Here is a 20226-nt window from a genome sequence, read left to right as displayed (position 1 = left end):
CAGGAACTGCCAAACTGTTTTCAAAGTGGCTGCCCCACACTGCACACCCACTAGCAGTGGATGAGCACTGCCCCTGCCCCTGTGCTGTCAGGGGCTGTCTGCACTGCCATGACAGAATGGCATCTCATTGCGGCTCACGCTCACTTATCCTTCATGGCAAACAACAGGAGCTGCTTTTCACGTGTTCACTTCCCATCTGTGTAGCTTCTCTGGTGAAGTGTCTGTTCAAATCTTTTGTCAATTCTTTGACTGAGCTGATTCCTTATTAATGATTTTGTAAGAGTTAGTTATATATTCTGGATACAAGTCCTTTATAAGATAGGTATTTTGCAAATATATTTTTCCCAGTCTGTGGTTTGTCTTTTCATTCTCTTAACGGTGTTTTTTTAGGGCAGAAGATTTTGATAAAGTTCAATTTATCATTTTTTCTTTTATTGATTATGCTTTTGTTATTGTATCTAACAAAACTGCCTAATCCAGAAATTTTCCCCTTATATTACTTTAGATGTTGTGTAGTTTTAGGTTTTACAATCTGGTCTATCATCCATTTTTTGTTAATTTTTCTGTGGTGCAAGGTATAGGTTGAGTTTTTCTTTCTCTTTTCTTTCCTCCCTCTCTCCCTTAGTTCCTTCCTTCTTTCCCTATGGATATCCAATCATTTAAGCCCAATTTGTCAAAAAGACTATTCTTTTTCCACTGAATTGCTTTTGTTCCTTTGTCTAAAATCAATTGACCATATATTGGGTCTATCTCTGGACTCTATTCTGTTCTATTATGTTCTCTATTTATCTTTTACCAATACCAAATGGTCTGATTTCTGCAACTTTTTAGTAAGTTTGCAATCAGGCAGCATGTAACCTCCAATTTTGTTATTTTTCAAACGTGGCTATTCTAGGTCCTTTGCCTTTTCATATACGGTTTAAAATCACCTTGTCACTTTGCACCAAAAGAAAAAGAAGTCTACATCATGTTCTTTCTTGAAGAAGGATCTGCCACTGGGTTCAATAACATTAAGCAGGCTTCTGAATTGTAGCTATTCTCAGAGCTTCTACTGGGCTTTGGGAGTCCTCCAGCGGGAGAAACAGTCAGTGTTTCCTAAACCTGTTTGACCAAGGAACATAGGGCTAATGCTGTATGGTGATACAGTATTTTCAAGTTGCATCCCAACCTACCAGTGGGTCACAAAAGAAGTCCTTTAGAATCAATAAATAGCATAGAATAGAAAAGACCCCAGCACATTGCTCTAGGTAAGAACTAGTACTGAATATTTTCTCTTAATTATGTGTACAGGTGAGGGTGTGTATGTACTAGGACACAATGCAAAAGATCTTTCTTACTGTGGATCACATCTAAGAAGCCTGCAGAAACAGTTCTATGGAATGCACTTTGATTCATGCTTCAACCCCAGTGCCTCCTGGGATGACCTCTTCATCTGTGTCCTGGTCCATGCCAGCTCTTGCCACTCTCTTTCTACAAGCTGGCCCACTCTGCATCTTGCGTGGTCTTCCAGAAATGCAGATCTGGTCCCAAACTCCCTCCAAAGCTTTGACAACTAGGAGTTGTGGAATCAATGCCAAACTTCTTAGCCTGCCATTCAAGGCTCTATGCTACTAAGCCCACCTACTAACAAGTTTTCTCTGTCTTCTACTGCCTTCATCCTGTATCCAGTGCTCCAGCCAAATTTCCCACTCTGCAAGCATACCCCATGCTTTCTGGCCTCCGGACCTTTACCCTTGGCTGCCACCACTGTCCAGGGTCATCCTATCTAGCCTTCAATTCTGGTCTTCACCACCTCCTCTGAAAAGCCTACCCAGATAACTCCACTAAACGTGCATTTTCTCCTCTCTCTTCCCATTATGGGAATCACTCTCTGTCCCTCAGCCTTTGGAAATGCCAAGACGATCCGAAATGACAACTCAAGCCGCTTCGGAAAGTACATCGACATCTACTTCAATCCCAGTGGGGTAATTGAAAGTGCACGAATTGAACAATTTCTCCTAGAGAAGTCTCGGGTCTGCCATCAGGTGAGGCTTCCACCGACTGCACTGGTCCTAGGGGCAATCTCTATCTGCCTCAGGATGAGGAGTCCGAGGACTCAGGAGACTTCCAAGAGGGTACTCTTCCATCACTCTCACCCCATCTTCTCTCTTCCCCAGGGACTCAACTCCACCCCCACCCCCAGATATTAGCTTGCAGCCACTGAACCCTGGTCTTATTCTGAGATGGGCCAAGGATCTCTAGAATTGTATAATAATGGTCCTTGCCCAGTACTCAAGAAAAAGAAATGATAGGATTTTCTGTTCTGAATTTTTCATCCATATAATTTCCTTCATTCTTTGGTGCCTACTCCTCCTCCTCACCTTTACTGGAATTAATTCTGAGGATGGGTGGATCCCCAATTGAGGGTCTGTATCAGTGGTTCTCAACCTTCCTAATGCCGTGACCCTTTAATACAGTTCCTCATGTTGTGCTGACCCCCAACCATAACTAAAGCATAGTGATTAATCACAAAAACAATATGTAATTATGTATGTGTTTTCCGATGGTCTTAGGCGACCCCTGTGAAAGGGTCGTTTGACCCCCATAGGGGTCGCGACCCACAGGTTGAGAACCACTGGTCTATATCCTGACATCATTCCCTCCCTTACGACTTTAGGGAGGGTGGCTTCAGGGCTTCCAGGAAGTGCTGGAGAGAGATGGGTGGGTTTCCTGCACAGGGCGGGTGGCCTCAGCACAGGGCTTGGAGATGAGCCAGCCTCAGCCTCAGGGACCCAGCTGTCTCTCAGGTCAGTGCCAGTGCGTCATCTGGCTGAGGGGTGTTGGAGCAGAAGCCAGGAAAGGTCTGGGGGCAACAGTTTGAGGCCCTGCAGCCTCAGGGACTTACTTTCAAGCTCTCTAGACCGCCTTCCTCCACAGGCCCTGGGAGAGCGGAACTACCACATCTTCTACTCCATGCTCATGGGGATGAGCACCGAAGAGAAGGAGCTGCTGCGCTTGGGGACGCCCTCCGAGTACCGCTACCTGACTTTGGTGAGTCCCTCCCCGCCCCACCTCTCCCCTTTCTACTCTCCTGGTGCGGCCCCACCCCTCCCACCTTCTTTGCATCTCCCCACCCTGCCTCCCACTTCCCTGCAGCCCAGCCCGTAGAGGCTAAAGGGAAGGGGGCTGGTGTGCTGATCCCTATTCAACATTTGCTTTAGCCTCAGAAAAGCCCAGTCTCTAACGAGATCCCCTTTTCAGTTCCCCACCCCTGCTTCCGCGGTTGGTTTCCACTTTATAACTGGCAGAAACCTACCCTTGTTTCCGTGAATTGATGGTCCTTCCCCACAAACCTCACTTTCTTCTGGAATGAATAAAAGGCTTTTCACCCAGTAGGTCATGGGCAGTGGTCTCCATGCCTCTTTCCTGATTTCACTACAGTCACCATCCTGTGGATGCCCCTAGAACTTAAACTCCAGGAGAGGAGTGTCCTTGCTTGCACTTGCTCTGGGCTGCATCCCCACTCTCTCAGCTCCCTACTCCATCCCCACCTGGGACAGTGCAGCACACGGGGCCCTCTGTTCATGTTTGCTGAGAAGGGAACTATGAGTTCCACCTCGTCTCTCCTATGCAGCCCTCTCTCCTGTGTTCAGCACCTCAGTTCTTGCCTGGACCAGAACAGGACCCTGGGTCCCTCCTCTGATCTAATTTGTAACCTACCTTAATTGACCTACTCTATCATTCCATGTGCAAAACATCATCTCTAATGATAATTCTCCCATGGCCCTATAGAATGGTTTCCAAGTCCTTCCAGATCCTACCATCCTTGGATTCCCACCCCCCTCCCCCAACTAACACAACCTCCTTGTAATCTTTGGTTCCTGCTTCCCACCTTCCACTCAGCATCAGCTATTCTCTGCCTAGATCTCTCTCTTCCCTGTACCTTTTTGAAGTTCAGCATGTGGGGCCAGCTCAAGAGCCTCCTACCAGAAGCCTTACTCCACTTGCCCCACCTACTTTGGTCTTGGCATCTATAATAGTCTATGAGACAGTCATTTGCTTCCTGCTTGCCCCTCCCCCATACACAGCACCCAGGACAGGGCCAGATACCTTCATTTCTGAACTCCCAGCAGCACCACAGAGCCTGGCACACAGTGAGCCTTGGTAAGTGTTTCTTAAATGAACCCATGATATTCCTCAGAGAGGGCAAGGCAGGTGTTACTATGGATGAGTGACAGAGTGAGGATCAGAGAAGCTGAGTGACTTGACCAAGGTCACACAGCTACCAAGAGCCAGTGTTAGCTACAGAGCCCAGGACTCTGTGTCTGTGGCTCTGGTTCTGTTTCCAGAGATATTTTTGTATGTTTTCTGAGCTTGGGCCTCCCTGTGGCCCCTCAGGGTCTACCCAGAGCATATGAAGTGTCACATATCAGGGGCTTTGGCTAAGTCCATCAGGCTTCTCTGCCTTGTTGGCCCTACATGAAAGAGCTGGGGTGTGGAGTGACACCTACAAAAACCTGAGGAGCCCAATTCTGCAGGGGAACTGCACTTCCTGTGAGGGGCTCAACGATGCCAAGGACTACGCCCATGTGCGCTCAGCACTGAAAATCCTCATGTTCTCTGACTCTGAAAATTGGGACCTCAGCAAGCTGCTGGCAGCCATTCTTCACCTGGGGAATGTGGAGTTTATAGGTAATGTTCCTCCAAACAGCAGCCCCTGGGGAAGAAGAGTGGGGGAACCAGGAGAGGAAGAGAAAGAAATCTCTCAGGGTTCTCACCTAAATAAAAAGACTTCTGAAGTCTTGTGGTCTAACCCTGTCCTGGAAAAATGCATTGAAAATTTTAGCTATAATTTTGGATGCCCTGTGGGGTTAGGGAAAAGATGTTGAAGATTGGGGCACTTCATAAGTGAAGAGTTGATCCATCACTCCCCAATTTAGGCAGGGACACCAAAGTGCTACCCTCTCAGGATAAGGGTAAAAGCAGAGTAAACAGAACCACGCATGAACTTGCAAACCAGTTTGTAAGCACTCAGGTGGTCCAGAAATTAGAGTGTCCTGGACTGTTAGCTCCCCAAGTACCTGACCTAGAGGACAAAGTGAAAAGACTAGCATACATTGAACTGGAGTCCTAAAGGAAAAGAGAAAGTGAATGGGGCATAGGCAGATATGAAGAGATTATGGCTGGCTCAAAACTCATGAAACACACCAATTCACAGAGCAGAGGGAAAAGGACAGATTTTAAATAAATAGTTCTGGAACCATTGAGTATCTATGAACTTAGACCACTGTCTCACACGATGTAAGGAAACCTACTCCAAGTGAGTTGTAGCAGGTGACCATGTAATCTATCAACCAAACTGGGCACTTTTGCAAGTAAAAGGTGGGTGCTGACAAGAAAAGGCATTAGGACAAAGAAGGGGATTCTAAATGTGTTGAGGAAATGAAGCCAGGCACAAAGAATACAGACCATTATATAACACACAAAGTTTAAAAACCAGGATTAATCTATATAGATAGTTAAAAGATAAAGAAAAACCAAGGAAGTTCTTTCCATGAAATTAGGAGTGGTTATTTCTAGCGGAAAGAAACAGGGTCTTCACAGGAAAGGATCATGCTAAACTTTGGGTGCTGGTGAGGCTCTGTATTTTGACTTTAGTAGCGGTTACACAGTGTTGACTCAATAATTAGTAATTGAAACATGACCTTGGGTTTTATGTACCTTTTTATCTGTATGCTTTATTGTACAATTCTTTACAATTTTTTTTAAAAGAAAACATACAGGACTTCCGGCCAAGACGGAGGCATAGGTAGACACACTGTGTCTCCCTCCACAAATAAGAAGGAATACAACTACTTCAAAACTGGAGACAACCAGAAGTTCCAGAAAACCGAGCTGCATGGAAGTCCAACAAACAAACATATAAAGAAAAATACTCATCCAGACAGGCAGGAGGGGCGGAGCCAGGCAGTGAGGACACAATGTGGAGGTGGTGGAGGCAGCAACAAAGACTGCTGGTCTCTCAGGAGAGTCTGTTTGTTTAGAGGTCCCACACAGTCCTAGAACATTCACAGACCCCCCTACTCTGGGAACCATGGCCAGGGCAAAGGCTGGAGAGACACCATTGCCATACAGGAAGCAGGAGAAGTCCAGAAAAGGGAGGAGTACTGAGCAAGTAGCATTGTTCAGTCTCAGGCCCCTCCCCCATATAAGTGCCACAACATGGTGAAACGGGTCACCCCACACTGAAGAATACCTAAGGCTCTGCCTCTTGAAACATAACAGGTGCACAGTTCTACCTAAGACACAGAGGCAAGAGCCTGTCAAGTTGAGGAGACAGAGAAGTATGGCCAAAAAGAGGGAACAGATCAAGTTTCCAGTAGGAGAACTAAGCAATGAGAAGATAGCCAACCTAACAGATGCAGAGTTCAAAACTCTGGTGATAATGATGCTCACAGACTTGACAGATATGCTTGAGGATGGCAGGGGCAGAAAGAATGAAGTGAAGGCTATGCTAAGTGAAGCAAAGGAAAATCCACATGAAACCAATGGTTAAGGGAAGGAAACCCGGATTCAAATAAATGATTTGGAATATAAGGAAGAAATAAACAGTCAACCTGTACAGAATGAAGAAACAAGAATTGAAAAATATGAGGAGAGTCTTAGGAACCTCTCGGACAACTTTAAATGTACCAACATCTGACTCATAGGGGTGCCTGAAGGAGAAGAGAAAGAACAAGAAATTGAAAACTTATGTGAAAAAATAATGAAGGAAAACTTCCCTAATTTGGTGAAGGAAATAGACAAGTCCAGGAAGCATAGAGTCCCAAAAAGCTAGACACAAAGAGGACCACATCACGACACACTATATTTAAAATGCCAAAGGTTAAAGGTAAAGAGGGAATCTTTTTTTAAAGTATATTTTATTGATTATGTTGTTACAGTAGTTTCAATTTTTTCCCCTTTGCTCGCCTCTGCCAAGTACCCCTCTTCCATCCAGCAATCCCATTCCCCTTAGTTCATGTCCATGATCATGCATATAAATTCTTTGGCCTCACTCTTTCCTATATTATTCTTAACGTCCCCCTGTCTATTTTGTACCAACCAATTATGCTTCTTAATCCCTGCACCATATCCCCATTTCTCCCCTCCCCCCTTCCAGCTGATAACCTTCCAAATGATCCCCATACTTATAATTCTGTTCCTATTCTGATTTGCTTAGTTGGGTTTCCTTTTTCTTTTTTAGATTCAGTTGTTGATAGTTGTGAGTTTGTTGTCATTTTAGTGTTCATAGTTTTGATCTCCTTTTTCTTAAGGAAGTTCCTTTAACATTTCATATAATAATGGCTTGGTGATGGTGAACTCCTTTACCTTTACCTTGTCTGGGAAGCACTTCATCTGCCCTTCCATTCCAAATGATACCCGTGCTGGATAGAGTAGTCCTGGTTGCAGGTTGTCTTTCATCACATTGAATACTGCTTGCCAGTCTCTTCCTGCCTCCAGTATCCGCTGAGAAATCAGCTGATGGGCCTATAGGCACTCCCCTGTAGGCAACTCTCTGCCTCTCTCTTGCTGCCCCCAGGACTTTGTCTTTATCTTTCACCTTTGGCATCTCAATCATGATGCATCCTGGTGTGGTCCCCTCTGGGTCCAGCTCACCCGGGACCATCCATGCTTACCAGACCTGTATGTCCATCTCCTTCTCAAAATTTGGAAAATTTTCTTCATTTTTTTTCAATTCTTGTTTCCTCATTCTGCACTGGTTGAGTGTTTTTCCCTTCCTTATGTTTCAGATCATTGATTTGAACCCAGGTTTCCTTCCCTTCACCATTGGTTTTGTGTGGATTTTCCTTCCTTCCACTTAGCACAGCCTTCACTTCTTCTCTTATGTGTTTGCCGTACTCAAGCATATCTGTCAACCCTGAGCATCTTTATCACCAGTGTTTTGAATTCTGCACCTGTTAGGTTGTCTATCTCCTCATCTGTTAGGTTGGCTATCTCCTCATTACTTAGTTCTCCCACTGGAACCTTGACCTGTTTCCCTTTTTGAGCCACATGTCTCTGTCTCCTCATTCTGACAAGGTCCTGTGTTTGTTTGCCTCTACCTCCCAGGTCGAGTTGTTGCTTCTGTTATGTTTAAGGGGTGGAGCCTTAGGGATTCGTCAGTACAAGGCGACCTGTTTCATCCTGTTGTGGCGCTGTATTGGGGGAGGGGTCCGAGAGAGAACAATGCCGCCTGCCCAGCACTCGCCCCTTTTCCAGGCACCTCTCCCACTTCCACACAAAACTGGCACCCCTCTAGCTGCTGCCTGGGCCGTTATTTCCAGAGTGAGTGGGTCAGCGGACATTCTAGCAACGTGGGGGCCCTTTAAACAAGTGGACTCTGCTGAGAGACTGGGAATTTCTGTCTCCACCTCAACCCCCACTGGTCTGCACTGTCAGAGGCAATGAGGCTTGATTATCCCCGGTGCTGGGACCGTGAGCTGCGAGGTCCAGTGTGGAGCTGGGAAAGCTTCCCAGGTGTCCCTCTGGACTTCTTAAAACATGTGACTGTGCTTTCTGCTGGCCTGCCACTGCCGCCGCCGCTGCCGCCACCACACCACATCCTCTCCGCCTGGGCTCCACCCCTCCTACCTGTCTGGATGAGTATTTCTTCTTTATATCTTTGTTTGCTGGACTTCAATGCAGTTTGATTTTCTGAAACTTCTGGTTGTTTCTAGTTCTGAGGTAGTTGTATTCCTTCTTAGTTGTGGAGGGAGACGCAGCGTGTCTGTCTATGCCTCCATCTTGGCCGGAAGTCTCTAAAGAGAGAATCTTAAAAGCAACAGAAGAGAGATACCTACAAAGGCATTCCTACAAGACTATCAGCTGATTTCTCAAAAGAGACTTGGCAAGCAAGAAGGGACTGACAAGAAGTATTCAAAGTGATGAAAAACAATGATGTACAACCAAGATTACTCTATCCAGCAAAGCTGTCATTTAGAATGGAAGGGCAGATAAAGTGCTTCACAGACAAGGTAAAGGTAAAGGAGTTCATCATCACCAATCCATTATTATACGAAATGTTAAAGGGACTTCCTTAAGAAAAAGATCAAAACTATGAACATTAAAATGACAACAAACTCACAACTATCAACAACAGAATCTAAAAAATAAAAACAAGCTAAGCAAACATCCAGAATAGGAACAGAATCATGTATGGAGATCATTTGGAGGGTTATCAGCTGGGAGGGGGAAGGGGAAGAAATGGGGAATGGTGCAGGGATTATGAAACATAATTGGTAAGTACAAAACAGACAAGGAGAAGTTAAAAATAATATAGGAAAGGGTGAAGCCAAAGGACTTATATGCATGACCTATGAACATGAACTAAGGGGGGTGGGATTGCTGGAGGGAAGGAGAGCACTGGGTAGAGGCAAGCAAAGGGAAAAGAAATTGGGACAACCGTAACTGCATAATCAATAAAATGTACTTTAAAAAATACCATACATAAACATCACTCTGTCCTCCTCCAATCCTGACAGACCTAAGGTGGAGGTTGACTCGAGAAGGAACTTGTCGATGCCAGTTTGTTCTTTATTTCCATGTCACTGAACAGGGTGGGGATTGACTGTGGAGGAGGGGTGCACAGGGGAGAGCAATGGGGAAAATTAGGACAACTGTAATTGATCAACAATAAAATAAAATGGGAGAAAAAAAGGAGGAGGAACTTGAATTAGGGAGGTTGTTAGAAGACTTGCCATAGGGCTGGGCCCGACTTACAACAATGTTTTTTTAATGTTTGCTTATTTGACTGAATAAACAAGCAAATGCCCAGGTTTCTATTGAAAGCAGAGTGGATTGAAGGGGGTGATGACTCATCTCCTCCCTTAACAGACCTCCCCAGCTGCAACCCCCACTCCGCACCTAACCCATCAAGTTTCTCCCTCTGAACAAGCCCAAATTTCTTCAAATTTCCTTTTGACCCAAGGCCCTGATCTCAGGAGCAGAGTGGAAGGATAGCCACCTGGGACACTGGTTCCTGAGAGGAGCCTGCAGGAGGCAATGCCTCAGGAACAGGGGCTGCCCCAGGCCAGGCGTTTACTGCGGCCTCTGTCCTTCACATCAGGTTGTTTTGCCACTAAATGTTAATACTTCTCCCTGCAGCTTCAGTCTCTGAAAACCTGGATTCCTCTGATGTGATGGAGACACCTGCCTTTCCCACTGTGGTGAAGTTACTGGAGGTAGCCTGGCTGTTGTGTCTGCCAGCTTCCATTTTTGTGAAGACCCCTAATTCTCATAACCCTTCCCAGGCCTCTGCTTCCCACCCCTCTCCCAAGCTCTAGGCTTAACCTCTGCACCCTTCTGCAGATTATGGGCCCTGAAGATAGGAACTAGAGTGAAGCTGTGTGAGGTAACCATTAACAAAGTAGCAAAATGACAACTCACTCTACCCCACTCATCCCACAGCTCTCCCAATGACCTTACTCTGGACCTTCTTTAGCTCCCATTAAAGGTCCCTGCCCACATCCTCATTGCTAGGGCTTCCTCATGAACTGTGCTGTTCTGGGAAAGTGAGATATGCTCACACCACCAAACTCCAGGGTATTTCAGAGTGAAATGGAGCCTCCACTTGGAGGAAGAACCACAGCCATAGGCAGGGAAATGTTTTTGCACTGGGGACATTGGCCATTATGGTGGGAAATTAAAAGAATCAAAAGGGGGGAAAAAAGAAGACAGAAGGAAAGGCAGAAAGGAAGGAGAAGGAAAGACAATGAAATTACATTAGACACCTTTTGCTGCTCATGTTCTTCATGGAGAGTAGGGTTCTTAGAAACTTTTGGTATTTGCCAGCTCTCTCAATCTCCCCTGCATGGCAGGGGCCTGGCCCGTCCAGACTCATTCCTGCTCTTTCAAATTTGCAGCCTCCAGGCAGGAGAGACTTTGGTTGAAGAACATCCAGATGCCCACGGTCTGGCTTAGAACCCTCCCTGCCCACTGTTTTCCAAGGTCCACCTGGTGGTGATGGCCCCTTTCTGAGCTTCCAGGAGACCAGGGTAGGGCTGGGCAATGAAGCAGCCCCATATGCTCAGGGTCCACCCAGCTTGTGCATTCTTTCTGAATGCTCTGACACCCCAGTGCTCACAATGACCTTTGGCCAGGGCGCCAACTCTGGTCCCCATCTGGCCTGACCCTGATCACAAGCATCTGCCTCCCTCACACCTTAGCCATAAGGTGTTTGGTCATTAGAGGGAATGAGACATAGCACAAGCAGATCAAAGTCCTGGAGCCAGGCACTGCTCCACCAGTTCCCCACCTGCCTCTCCAGGTGAAGCACCAGGCACTCAGGGATTGTCTGATCAAGCATTCCATCGTCATCTGCGGGGAAGCTGTCACCAGGCCTCTGAACATCGCCCAGGCTGCAGACCGGAGGGATGCCTTTGTCAAGGTGCAGAGGTGTGGGAGAAGGGGAAGCTGTCTTTGAACTTGGCTCCTTGCCCTGTTAGTGAAGAGCAAGACAGAGCAGAGACAGTTGGTCAAGTCCCGATTCTGCTGGTTACCTGCCTTGTAACTGTGGGCATCCTAGCCTCTCTGGGATTGACTTCTTTAAAATAAGGATGATATCCTTCAGTGGGTCTGTGAGATCCAGTGTGAGTGCACCCTTTCTGGGTGAACTTGGAGAAAGAGTCAGCCTTCCTCCTGTGCTTTAATGCCCATTGGTTGTATCCCATTTCTCCTCAGGGCATTTATGGGCACCTCTTCCTGTGGATTGTCAAGAAGATCAATGCTGCTATTTTCACTCCGCCTGCCCAGGATCCTAAAAATGTGCGAAGGGCCATCGGCCTCCTGGACATATTTGGCTTTGAAAATTTCCAGAAAAATAGGTATAAAGATCTTAGTTCACCTGTTTCCAGAAGTGGAAGATAAGTTTCCTGAGCCTCCAGAAGCTCCTCTCATACCAAGTCCACTTGCCCATAGGGCTGGGGCTGCTACAGGACACTTGGATTATTTCCATGCCAAGATAGGCAGGTCTAGCAGAGAACTCTGTAGGGGACTGGTAAGGTGCCAAAGGCAGGGGATTGATGGTATGCCTTCATCAATAAGAGCCTTCTTCGTTTCTGTAATCTGTTTGCTATGGGGTGAAGATGAGGTGATGGGGTAGAGGTGATGGGGAGAGAGAAGAGGGAGGGTGTGTGTCTGCATATTCACAGAGCTCCATGGGAATGGCGATGTGTATCCACAGGCATACACATGTGGCCCTGTGCAAATGGCTGGTGACGTGTAGTTCACACAAGCCACAGCAAGAGCAGGGCTGACTCTGCTCCACCTCTGGTGACAGCATTGCCTCCACAGCTTTGAGCAGCTCTGCATCAACTTCGCCAATGAGCACCTGCAGCAGTTCTTTGTGCAGCACGTGTTCACCTTGGAGCAGGAGGAGTACCGCTCTGAGGGCGTCACCTGGGACTTTATCCACTATACCAACAACTGGCCTACCCTGGACCTGCTGGCCTTCAAGCCCATGAGCATCATTTCCCTCCTGGATGAGGAGAGCCGCTTCCCACAGGTGCATCCTTGGTCCTACAGATACTCTGCTTGAAACCCCCCATATGTCTCCTCTTGGAGGTTGGATAACTCCCCTTGGGTGGCCCATGTGTTCTGGGGTTGCTGAATTCTCTGCTGGGAATTAGCACACCAGCCCCAGCACATCTTTCAACCGGACTTCCTCACCTTTAAGGCTACCTCCAGCCCCCACCCCTGCAGGAAGACTTCCTGATTCTACCCTTACTCCCACTCCCCAGCAGAATGACATCTCAGTCACTGATTATTTAGATTCAATAACACTCCCCAAGAGAGGATTTTCTAAGCATCTGTGGCCCAAGAGAAGGAAAACTTTTTTTATTCACCCTTAGGGAAATCTACCTGTCCTTGGGGAGATGGACTGTCAAATGCAGGCATTGAGAGCTCTGAATCCAGAGAAGGGGAAGCCAGGGTTGGGGTGCCTGACAGTTGCAGGGAAGGGTGGAGCCAGAGTATTGGCAGTGGAGGTTGGCAGATCTGACCTCCCTCATTGTGACAAGTTCCTGAACCCTGGGCAACAGTTTCTTGTCTGGAGAAAGGTCATGAGTCATCCTGAGCTCAGTTGCTTTGGGCCCACAAGGGAGCCTCTGAGCCCTGTGGGTATGCCAGCTGACCTCCTTGTAATTGAGCTCTGAGACCTCAGCCCACGGGGTGTCTGTTTTCTTCTAGGGGACAGACACCACCATGCTGCAAAAACTGAACAGTGTCCATGCCAACAATAAGGCCTTCCTGCGGCCCAAGAACATCCATGATTCCAGATTTGGCATTGCCCACTTTGCTGGTGAGGTGTACTACCAGGTAGAAGGTAAGTGCAGCTTCTCACTATACCTTCTTCCTCCAAATATGAATCAGGTTTCAGGAAGGCCACAAAAAGAAAGCTAGGACAATTAGGTCATTTTGCAGAGCTCACAATGGGAAAGAAGAAATCAAATAGACCAGGAATATTTTGCTTCGTTTCTAATAGTTCATTTGAGATATAATTCACATACCATGCAATTCACCCACTTTAAGTATAAAACTCAATGGTTTTTAGTATATTCATAGAGTTGTATAACTGTTGCCACGATTTAAAACATTGTCTTCACTCCCAAAAGAAGCCTCCAATTAGCATTCATTCCTCATTTCCCCTCAACCCTTCCCAGCCCCTTTAACCACTCATTTCTCTCTATGTATTTGCCTATTCTGGACATTTCAGATGAATGGAATCACACAATATGTGGTCTTTTGACTGACTTCTTTTATTTAGCATCATGTAGTCAAGGTTTATTTATGTGTCAGGACCGTATTTCTTTATATTGAAACATATATTCCACTGTGTAAATATATCACATTTTGTTTATCCTTCCATCAGTTGATGTTGATGGACATTTGAGTTGTTTCTATTTTTTGGCTACTATGAATAATGCATCTGTTTTCACTTCTTTGGTGTACAGTAGTCCCTGCCTATATCGCAGTTCACTTATTGCGGCCTCACTGTATCACGGGATTTTTAAAATATTATATTTAATTATTTATCGCAGATTTTTCACTATATCGCGGGAATTTGCGGTACTTTATATGTATGTTGTTAAAGTTACATAGGTTTAAGAGTGTTGAATATGTTTAAGAACATAAGTCGTGTTTACAAAAGTGTGGTAAAGGTTAATAAGGGAGTGGGGAAAAGTTAATAAGGGACTGGAAACAGTTTATAAGTGTGTGGGAAGGGTTTATAAAGCCTTAAAATATATATAAATACTAAAATAAATGTGAGGTTCCTACTTTGTGGATTTTCACCTATCATAGGGGGTTGGGGAGTCTAGAACATAATACTTGTGATAAGTGAGGGAATACTGTATATACCTACAAGAGGAATTGCTGGGTCATATGGCTTAACTTTTTGAGGAACCACCAAACTGTTTTCCACAATAGCTGTACCATTTTACATTCCTACCATCAATGTATAAAAGTTCCAGTTTTTTCCAGATTCTCACCAACACATGTTATTGTCTACCTTTTTTATTATAGCAATCCTAGTGAGGTTAGGGTAGTGTCTCAGTGTGATTGTGATTTGTGTTTCCCAGATGCCTGATGATGTTGAGCATCTTTTCATGTGCTTATTGGCCATCTGTATATCACCTTTGGAGAAATGTCTATTCATATAATTTGTCCATATTTTAATTAGGTTGTCTTTTTATTGTTGAGGTCTAAGAATTTTTTAATGTCTTCTGGATATAACTACCTTATCAAATATATAATTTGTAAATTTTTTTCTGTGTGTTATCTTGATCGTGTTTTTTGAAGCACAAAAGTGTTGATTTTGATGAAGTCCAACTTACATATTTTTTGTTGTTGCTCATGCTCTTGGTGTCATGACTTAGAAACCATTGTCCAACCCAAGATTTACCCCTATGTTTTCTTCTAAGAGTTTTCTAGTTTTAGCTTTTACTTTTAGGTCTTTGGCCCATTTTGAGCTAATTTTTGTATATACTGAAATATGGTCAAGCATGGTTTTAATTGGACAAACAAGGTCCTAGGTTGGTCAACCATTTGGTGTGCTTAGAAAAGTGAGATGGTGGCCAGTTGTGCAGCTGTGGTCATGAAAACAGGCCAGCAATAGTGTCACTCTATGGCTTGTATGGTCTGTTTGTTACTAGAGAAACCCTGGTTCTTCTCACCAATACAGTAAAGAATTACAGATCAGCAAGCCTATTAGCGTGCATGCAAAATTTATTAGTGAATTGGAGAGCAAAAGCAAGGGTAGCCAAAGGCCAGGGTAGCAAGCTCATACTAGGGTAGGCAGAAGGCCAAGAGTGCCAAGAGCACCATGAGGGTTAAGAAAGTGAAGAGAGCCAAGAGAGCAAGTCCTTTGTTTTGAGGACTTACCATATTTTTCGCACTATAAGACACACCTGACCATAAGATGCACCTAGATTTAGAGGAGGAAAACAAGAGAAAAAACATTCTGAACTAAATGGTGTACTAAAATATTTAATAAAATATAACAGAATAACATTTCAACCATGTAAAGCAAACAGCAGTCAACAACAGTATTAAGAACCATCATTACTGCCATTAACAAATGAGGAGAGACTTTAAGGCTCAAGTACTCTTCTAGTTTTCTGGGAACCCCAAGAACTCATCATCACTAGTGTCAGAACTTATGAAGCTCAGTTGCTCACAATCACTAATATCACTTTCTTCACTATCTTCATACTGACCAAACGCCCTGAGATTCAGCAGTAAAGTGGGACATTTAAACGCCCCCAGGGGTTTCACGTGGACCCACCACTTCCTCTTCTAACAGCTGTCGCCACCGCTGACAGGTCAGGTAATACACATCATGGTCTGTGATGCAATATTTGCTCCATAAGACACAGACACCCCCCCTCCACTTTTGGGGGGCAGGAATGTTCGTCTTATGGAGTGAAAAATATGGTATATAGTTGGCAGGATGGGGTGAGGGAGTTACATTTTGATTGACGAATAAAGGTGGTGCCAGTTTTCCAGGACAAGGAGGTGAGTATCCAAAGGTGTTAATGGGCCCTTTCCTGCCTTTCACTTTTTGGGCCTTGGGATATAAACACAGTTTCAAAGGCTTTCCCTCCCAGATAGTGAAAAGAACACATAGAATTCCAAGGAGTTTCCTCTTCCTGTGCTAACATAGTGTTTCTTGTGGTATTGAAACACCTGACAATATTATCAGAGCAGGCTCAGGACTGCTGAGTTATTGGGTGAGGCATGTCTCCCTCTGCTACTCATCCTCCTGTAACACATGGAACTGGAGACTCGCGGTCACACTGTTCAGGTGGAGAGACTGGCAGCACACTCATTCTCATCACTCCCAGCTCTGTGAGGGCTGTGCATACTGCCAGAGCTCCTGCTGCAGTCCCCTTACTCTCACAGGCTCCCTTCTTCTCTCTCACCCTTAACTCAGTCTCTCCAAGCACCACACCAGGTTGTGCAGGAATGCACAGAGCACCCCACTAGAAGGCAGGGTGACTTAAAAAGTGGGAGAGGAGGAGGAAGATGACAGCAGAGTAGCTAGTAGCTTCATTCACTTGCTCCAATCCTGGACCAGACTTGCAGTAAAAACAGAGCAGAGAGTGAGTGAGACTGTCTGTGAGTGAGCCCTTACTTTCTAAGCAGAGCCACCACCACTGCCCAGCCCAGCGCTTCTGGGTGCTCAGAATAGGGGCAGCTGCAAATCAGCTCAGGGGCCAGAAGTTACTGAGACAGAGAGAGAAAGCCTGAGAGGTGCAGGCCAAAGAAACAGTGCAGGGGGAGCAGGCCCATCTGAGGATGTAGCTCTCTGGAGGGAGCAAGGCAAGCACTCTGCCACTCCCCTGTGTTATTGTGTAGCTGCAAGACACTTCCTGCCACCATCCAGGAAGGATCCACTGAAAAACTTTGTATGAAACTGTCAGAAACTCTGGAAAGCTGTGGCCAACCCTGACTGTGAAAGACTGTGATTTTGGAGAACAAAGCCCCCAGGGGTCAGGGCTGCAGCACGGGGGCCACACAGAGACTCCTTTAAAGAGGTAAGGTAGACTCTTTAGCTGAGGTAAGACATGAGACTCAGCAGGGACCTGGGGCTCAGACGCCTGTGCATGTGGGCACAGCAGCTCTGCTAAACAAAAACTCAGAGGGATAAAGTACACTGCAGGAATCGTGGGACCTGACCCAGCATGACTTTTGAGAAGAGGGCTGTTCAGAGTGCATAGTTCCACCAAGCCTCCAGCAAGAGAGCATCAGGTTCAGGCCTGGGAGGCAGGACCTGAATTCCAGGGACTTGCTGCAACCAGCTAGATCCCCTCACAGACAGGTGAACCCAACTCCCACCTGCAGGATTCCAGGCTCTACAGATCAGTGAGTTCAGGCTCAGGAATATTCTGCTGGGAACATTTCTGCAGGGGAAAGAAGAAAAAGCTCTGAAAGGCCCTTCCCCACACACCAGGAGCTGCACAGTTCCTCTGGCTCTGATCTACTAAACCCAACAGAGCAGGGAGAATAGAGACAGGTACAACAAGGTGCTATCTTCTCCCCTGCATAGCTTTTTAACATTCATATCTTGCCCTTCAAGTTTGGGCCTAATATGTCACCAGATTTTATATTATAGTTTATTTCAAATCTCATATACTGCTCTTCCTTTCTCTTACTCCATTTTACCTTCTTCCTTTCTCTTCTTATTTTGGATTTAAATTCTCTTTTCTCTCTTGCTATGACTTGTTTCTATTCTCGCACTCTTACTATTTGTCCCCAATCCAGACTTTCAAAACCATTTGTGATTTTCATTAGTCATCTTACATTCTTTTTTCCTGTTCTTAAAATACCCTAATTATCTCTCCACCTTTATGAGTCTTTGCTTATCAGTAGCAGATAAGGTTGTTGTTGTTGCATTTCATCAATCTTATTTCTAGATAGTCACTATTTTTGCACTTTAAATCTCAAATTTTACTGTTCCCCTCTCCTACTCCATTTTGCCTTCTCTCTGCCCTTTCTATTTTTTGTTTTAAATGTTAATTTTTTCCTGTCTTAGCCTGGTTTTTATTCCTAACTCTCAGTATTCCTTCTCCCTCTATCCTCTTAAAATAACTTCTTTCCTTGAGACATTTCTTAAGCTTTTTTTTTTCTTTGTTTTTTTCCCTCTTATTCCCAGATCACCTATATAAACCTTAGCTCATTTGTTGTTGATAGTGCTGTGGTAGATCTTCTTCTTCAATTAGGTCCCTATTATTTATATATATATTGCTTTTTGGTTGCTGTTGTTCTCTCTCTCTATATATATATTTTTTTAATTGGTTTAAACCTAATACTATACACTTCCCTTCTCTTCTTCCATTCTGCTTTCCCTCCTCCCCTTTAAAAATTTTTTTTTTTAATTTATTTTTAGAGAGAGGGGAAGGGAGGGAGAAAGAGAAGGAGAGAAACATCTATGTGTGGTTGCTTCCCGCCTGCCCTGAACTGGGGACCTGGCCCATAACCCAAGTATGTGCTCTGACTGGGAATTGAACCAGTGACACTTTGGTTCACAGGCCAGCACTCAATCCTCTGAGCCACACCAGCCAGGGCCCTCCTTTCTTTTTTACTTACAATATAAATTTCACTTCCTTTCTCTCTTTATTTTGTCTCTATTTCCTACTCTTATTATCCCTCTACCCTCACAAAATCACTCTTCTTTCAGTTAGTCACTTCATATTCATCTTTCCTTTCTTATAATAGTCTTAATCTCTTTACACCTTTATTAATATTTGTGTATTTGCTGTTGATAGTGTGATTGTGGGTGGGGGTTATTTTTGCAAGCGTGGATTTGTTTCCTGGGCTGCTTGGTTTTGTTCTGGAAGCACCTATACAATAGTATAAAGACATGGTGGGCAGAGTAACTCTCAGCCAGCCAGCTAGAGGGAAGGACCCACCAAAGAATGACCCAACAACAACCAAAACCCAATTATAATCAGAGAGCCCACATAAATGGCATAAAATGCAGCCTAAGAGCAGCAACTTCAGGAGATCAAGGGGTCTGTACCGCTGAGTCCCACAGCTCTCCTAACACAAAAGGTCACACCATAAAGACAGGGAGGAAAAGCACACCAATTTAATACACAGAAACGACAAGAAGAGTCACCTAAATGTCAAGACAAAGAAATAACCCCCAATCAAGAGGAAAGGAGGAATCCCCCCCCAAAAAAAAACTGCTAAATGAAATTGAGGCAAGCCAACTATCAGACATCAAGTTCAAAATAATGGTTATAAGGAGCTCAGTGAGCACTACGAAGAACTCCAGGGATGCAACAAGAAACTTACTGCAAACTACACCAGCATGAAAAAGGACACAGGAACTATCAGCTAGAGCTAGGAGGAGATGAAAAATACAATATGTGAAATGAAGAACACAGTAGAAGGGAATAAAAGCAGATTAGATGAAGCAGAAGATCGAATCAGCGAGCTGGAGGACAAAGTAGAAAAAATTCCCAGACAGAGCAACAAAAGAAGAAAGGCTCAAAGAGAATGAAGAGGAGTTAAGGGAGATACAGGACAACATGAAACGTAATACTATCCATATAATAGGGATGCCAGAAGGAGAAGAAAGTGAGCAAGGGATAGAAAACTTGTTTGAAAAAGTAATGACAGAAAAGTTCCCTAACTTGATGAGAGAAAGTAACCCAAGTCCATGAAGCATAGAGGATCCCAATCAAGATGAACCCAAAGAGACCTGTTCCAAAACACATAACAATTAAACTGGCAAAATTCAAAGACAAAGACAGAATCTTAAAGGTGGCAAGGGAGAAACAGCCAGTAAATACAAAGGAGCTCCAATAAAATTATCAGCTGATTTCTCAACAGAAACAATATAAGCCAGAAATGAATCGCAAACATTTTCTAAGTAATGAAAAGCAAAGTCCTGCAACTAAGACTACTCTACCCAGCAAGGTGCTCTTTCAAAATGGAAGGTGAAATAAGGAGATTCCCAGACAAAAGAAGGCTAAAATCTCTATAAAAAAAAAAAGAAAAAAAAAAAAAAAAAACAGCTTTGCAAGACATGCTAAGGGAACTGCTTTTAAAAAATGAAGAGAGAGAGAGAGAGAGAGAGGAGTAGGGGACACAGGTACATAGGGAAAAGTGTCAATGAATAAGTATGTATCAATAATAGTCTTAAATGTAAATGGATTAAATGCTCCAATCAAAAAACAAAGGATAGCTGAGTGGATTAAA

The 20226-nt window shown here is 44.7% G+C and overlaps 1 protein-coding gene across 1 annotated transcript in view; it reads left to right on the top strand.

Annotated features, from left to right (window-relative positions):
- MYO7B (myosin VIIB) overlaps positions 1 to 20226 on the top strand; it is a 114662-nt gene that overhangs the window by 16531 nt on the left and 77905 nt on the right. Inside the window, exons 6-13 of the mRNA XM_090287083.1 lie at positions 1882 to 2024; positions 2917 to 3030; positions 4518 to 4671; positions 10126 to 10202; positions 11288 to 11407; positions 11701 to 11843; positions 12313 to 12523; positions 13207 to 13342. Of these exons, the coding sequence (XP_090143209.1) occupies positions 1882 to 2024; positions 2917 to 3030; positions 4518 to 4671; positions 10126 to 10202; positions 11288 to 11407; positions 11701 to 11843; positions 12313 to 12523; positions 13207 to 13342 (1098 nt within the window). The remainder of the gene's footprint in view (positions 1 to 1881; positions 2025 to 2916; positions 3031 to 4517; positions 4672 to 10125; positions 10203 to 11287; positions 11408 to 11700; positions 11844 to 12312; positions 12524 to 13206; positions 13343 to 20226) is intronic.

This window comes from Furipterus horrens, unplaced genomic scaffold (genome assembly GCF_987537825.1).
Source record: "Furipterus horrens unplaced genomic scaffold, mFurHor1.1.pri manual_scaffold_1, whole genome shotgun sequence".
In the NCBI taxonomy this organism is placed as follows: Eukaryota; Metazoa; Chordata; class Mammalia; order Chiroptera; family Furipteridae; genus Furipterus; species Furipterus horrens.
This window is presented reverse-complemented; position numbering and strand designations above follow the sequence as displayed.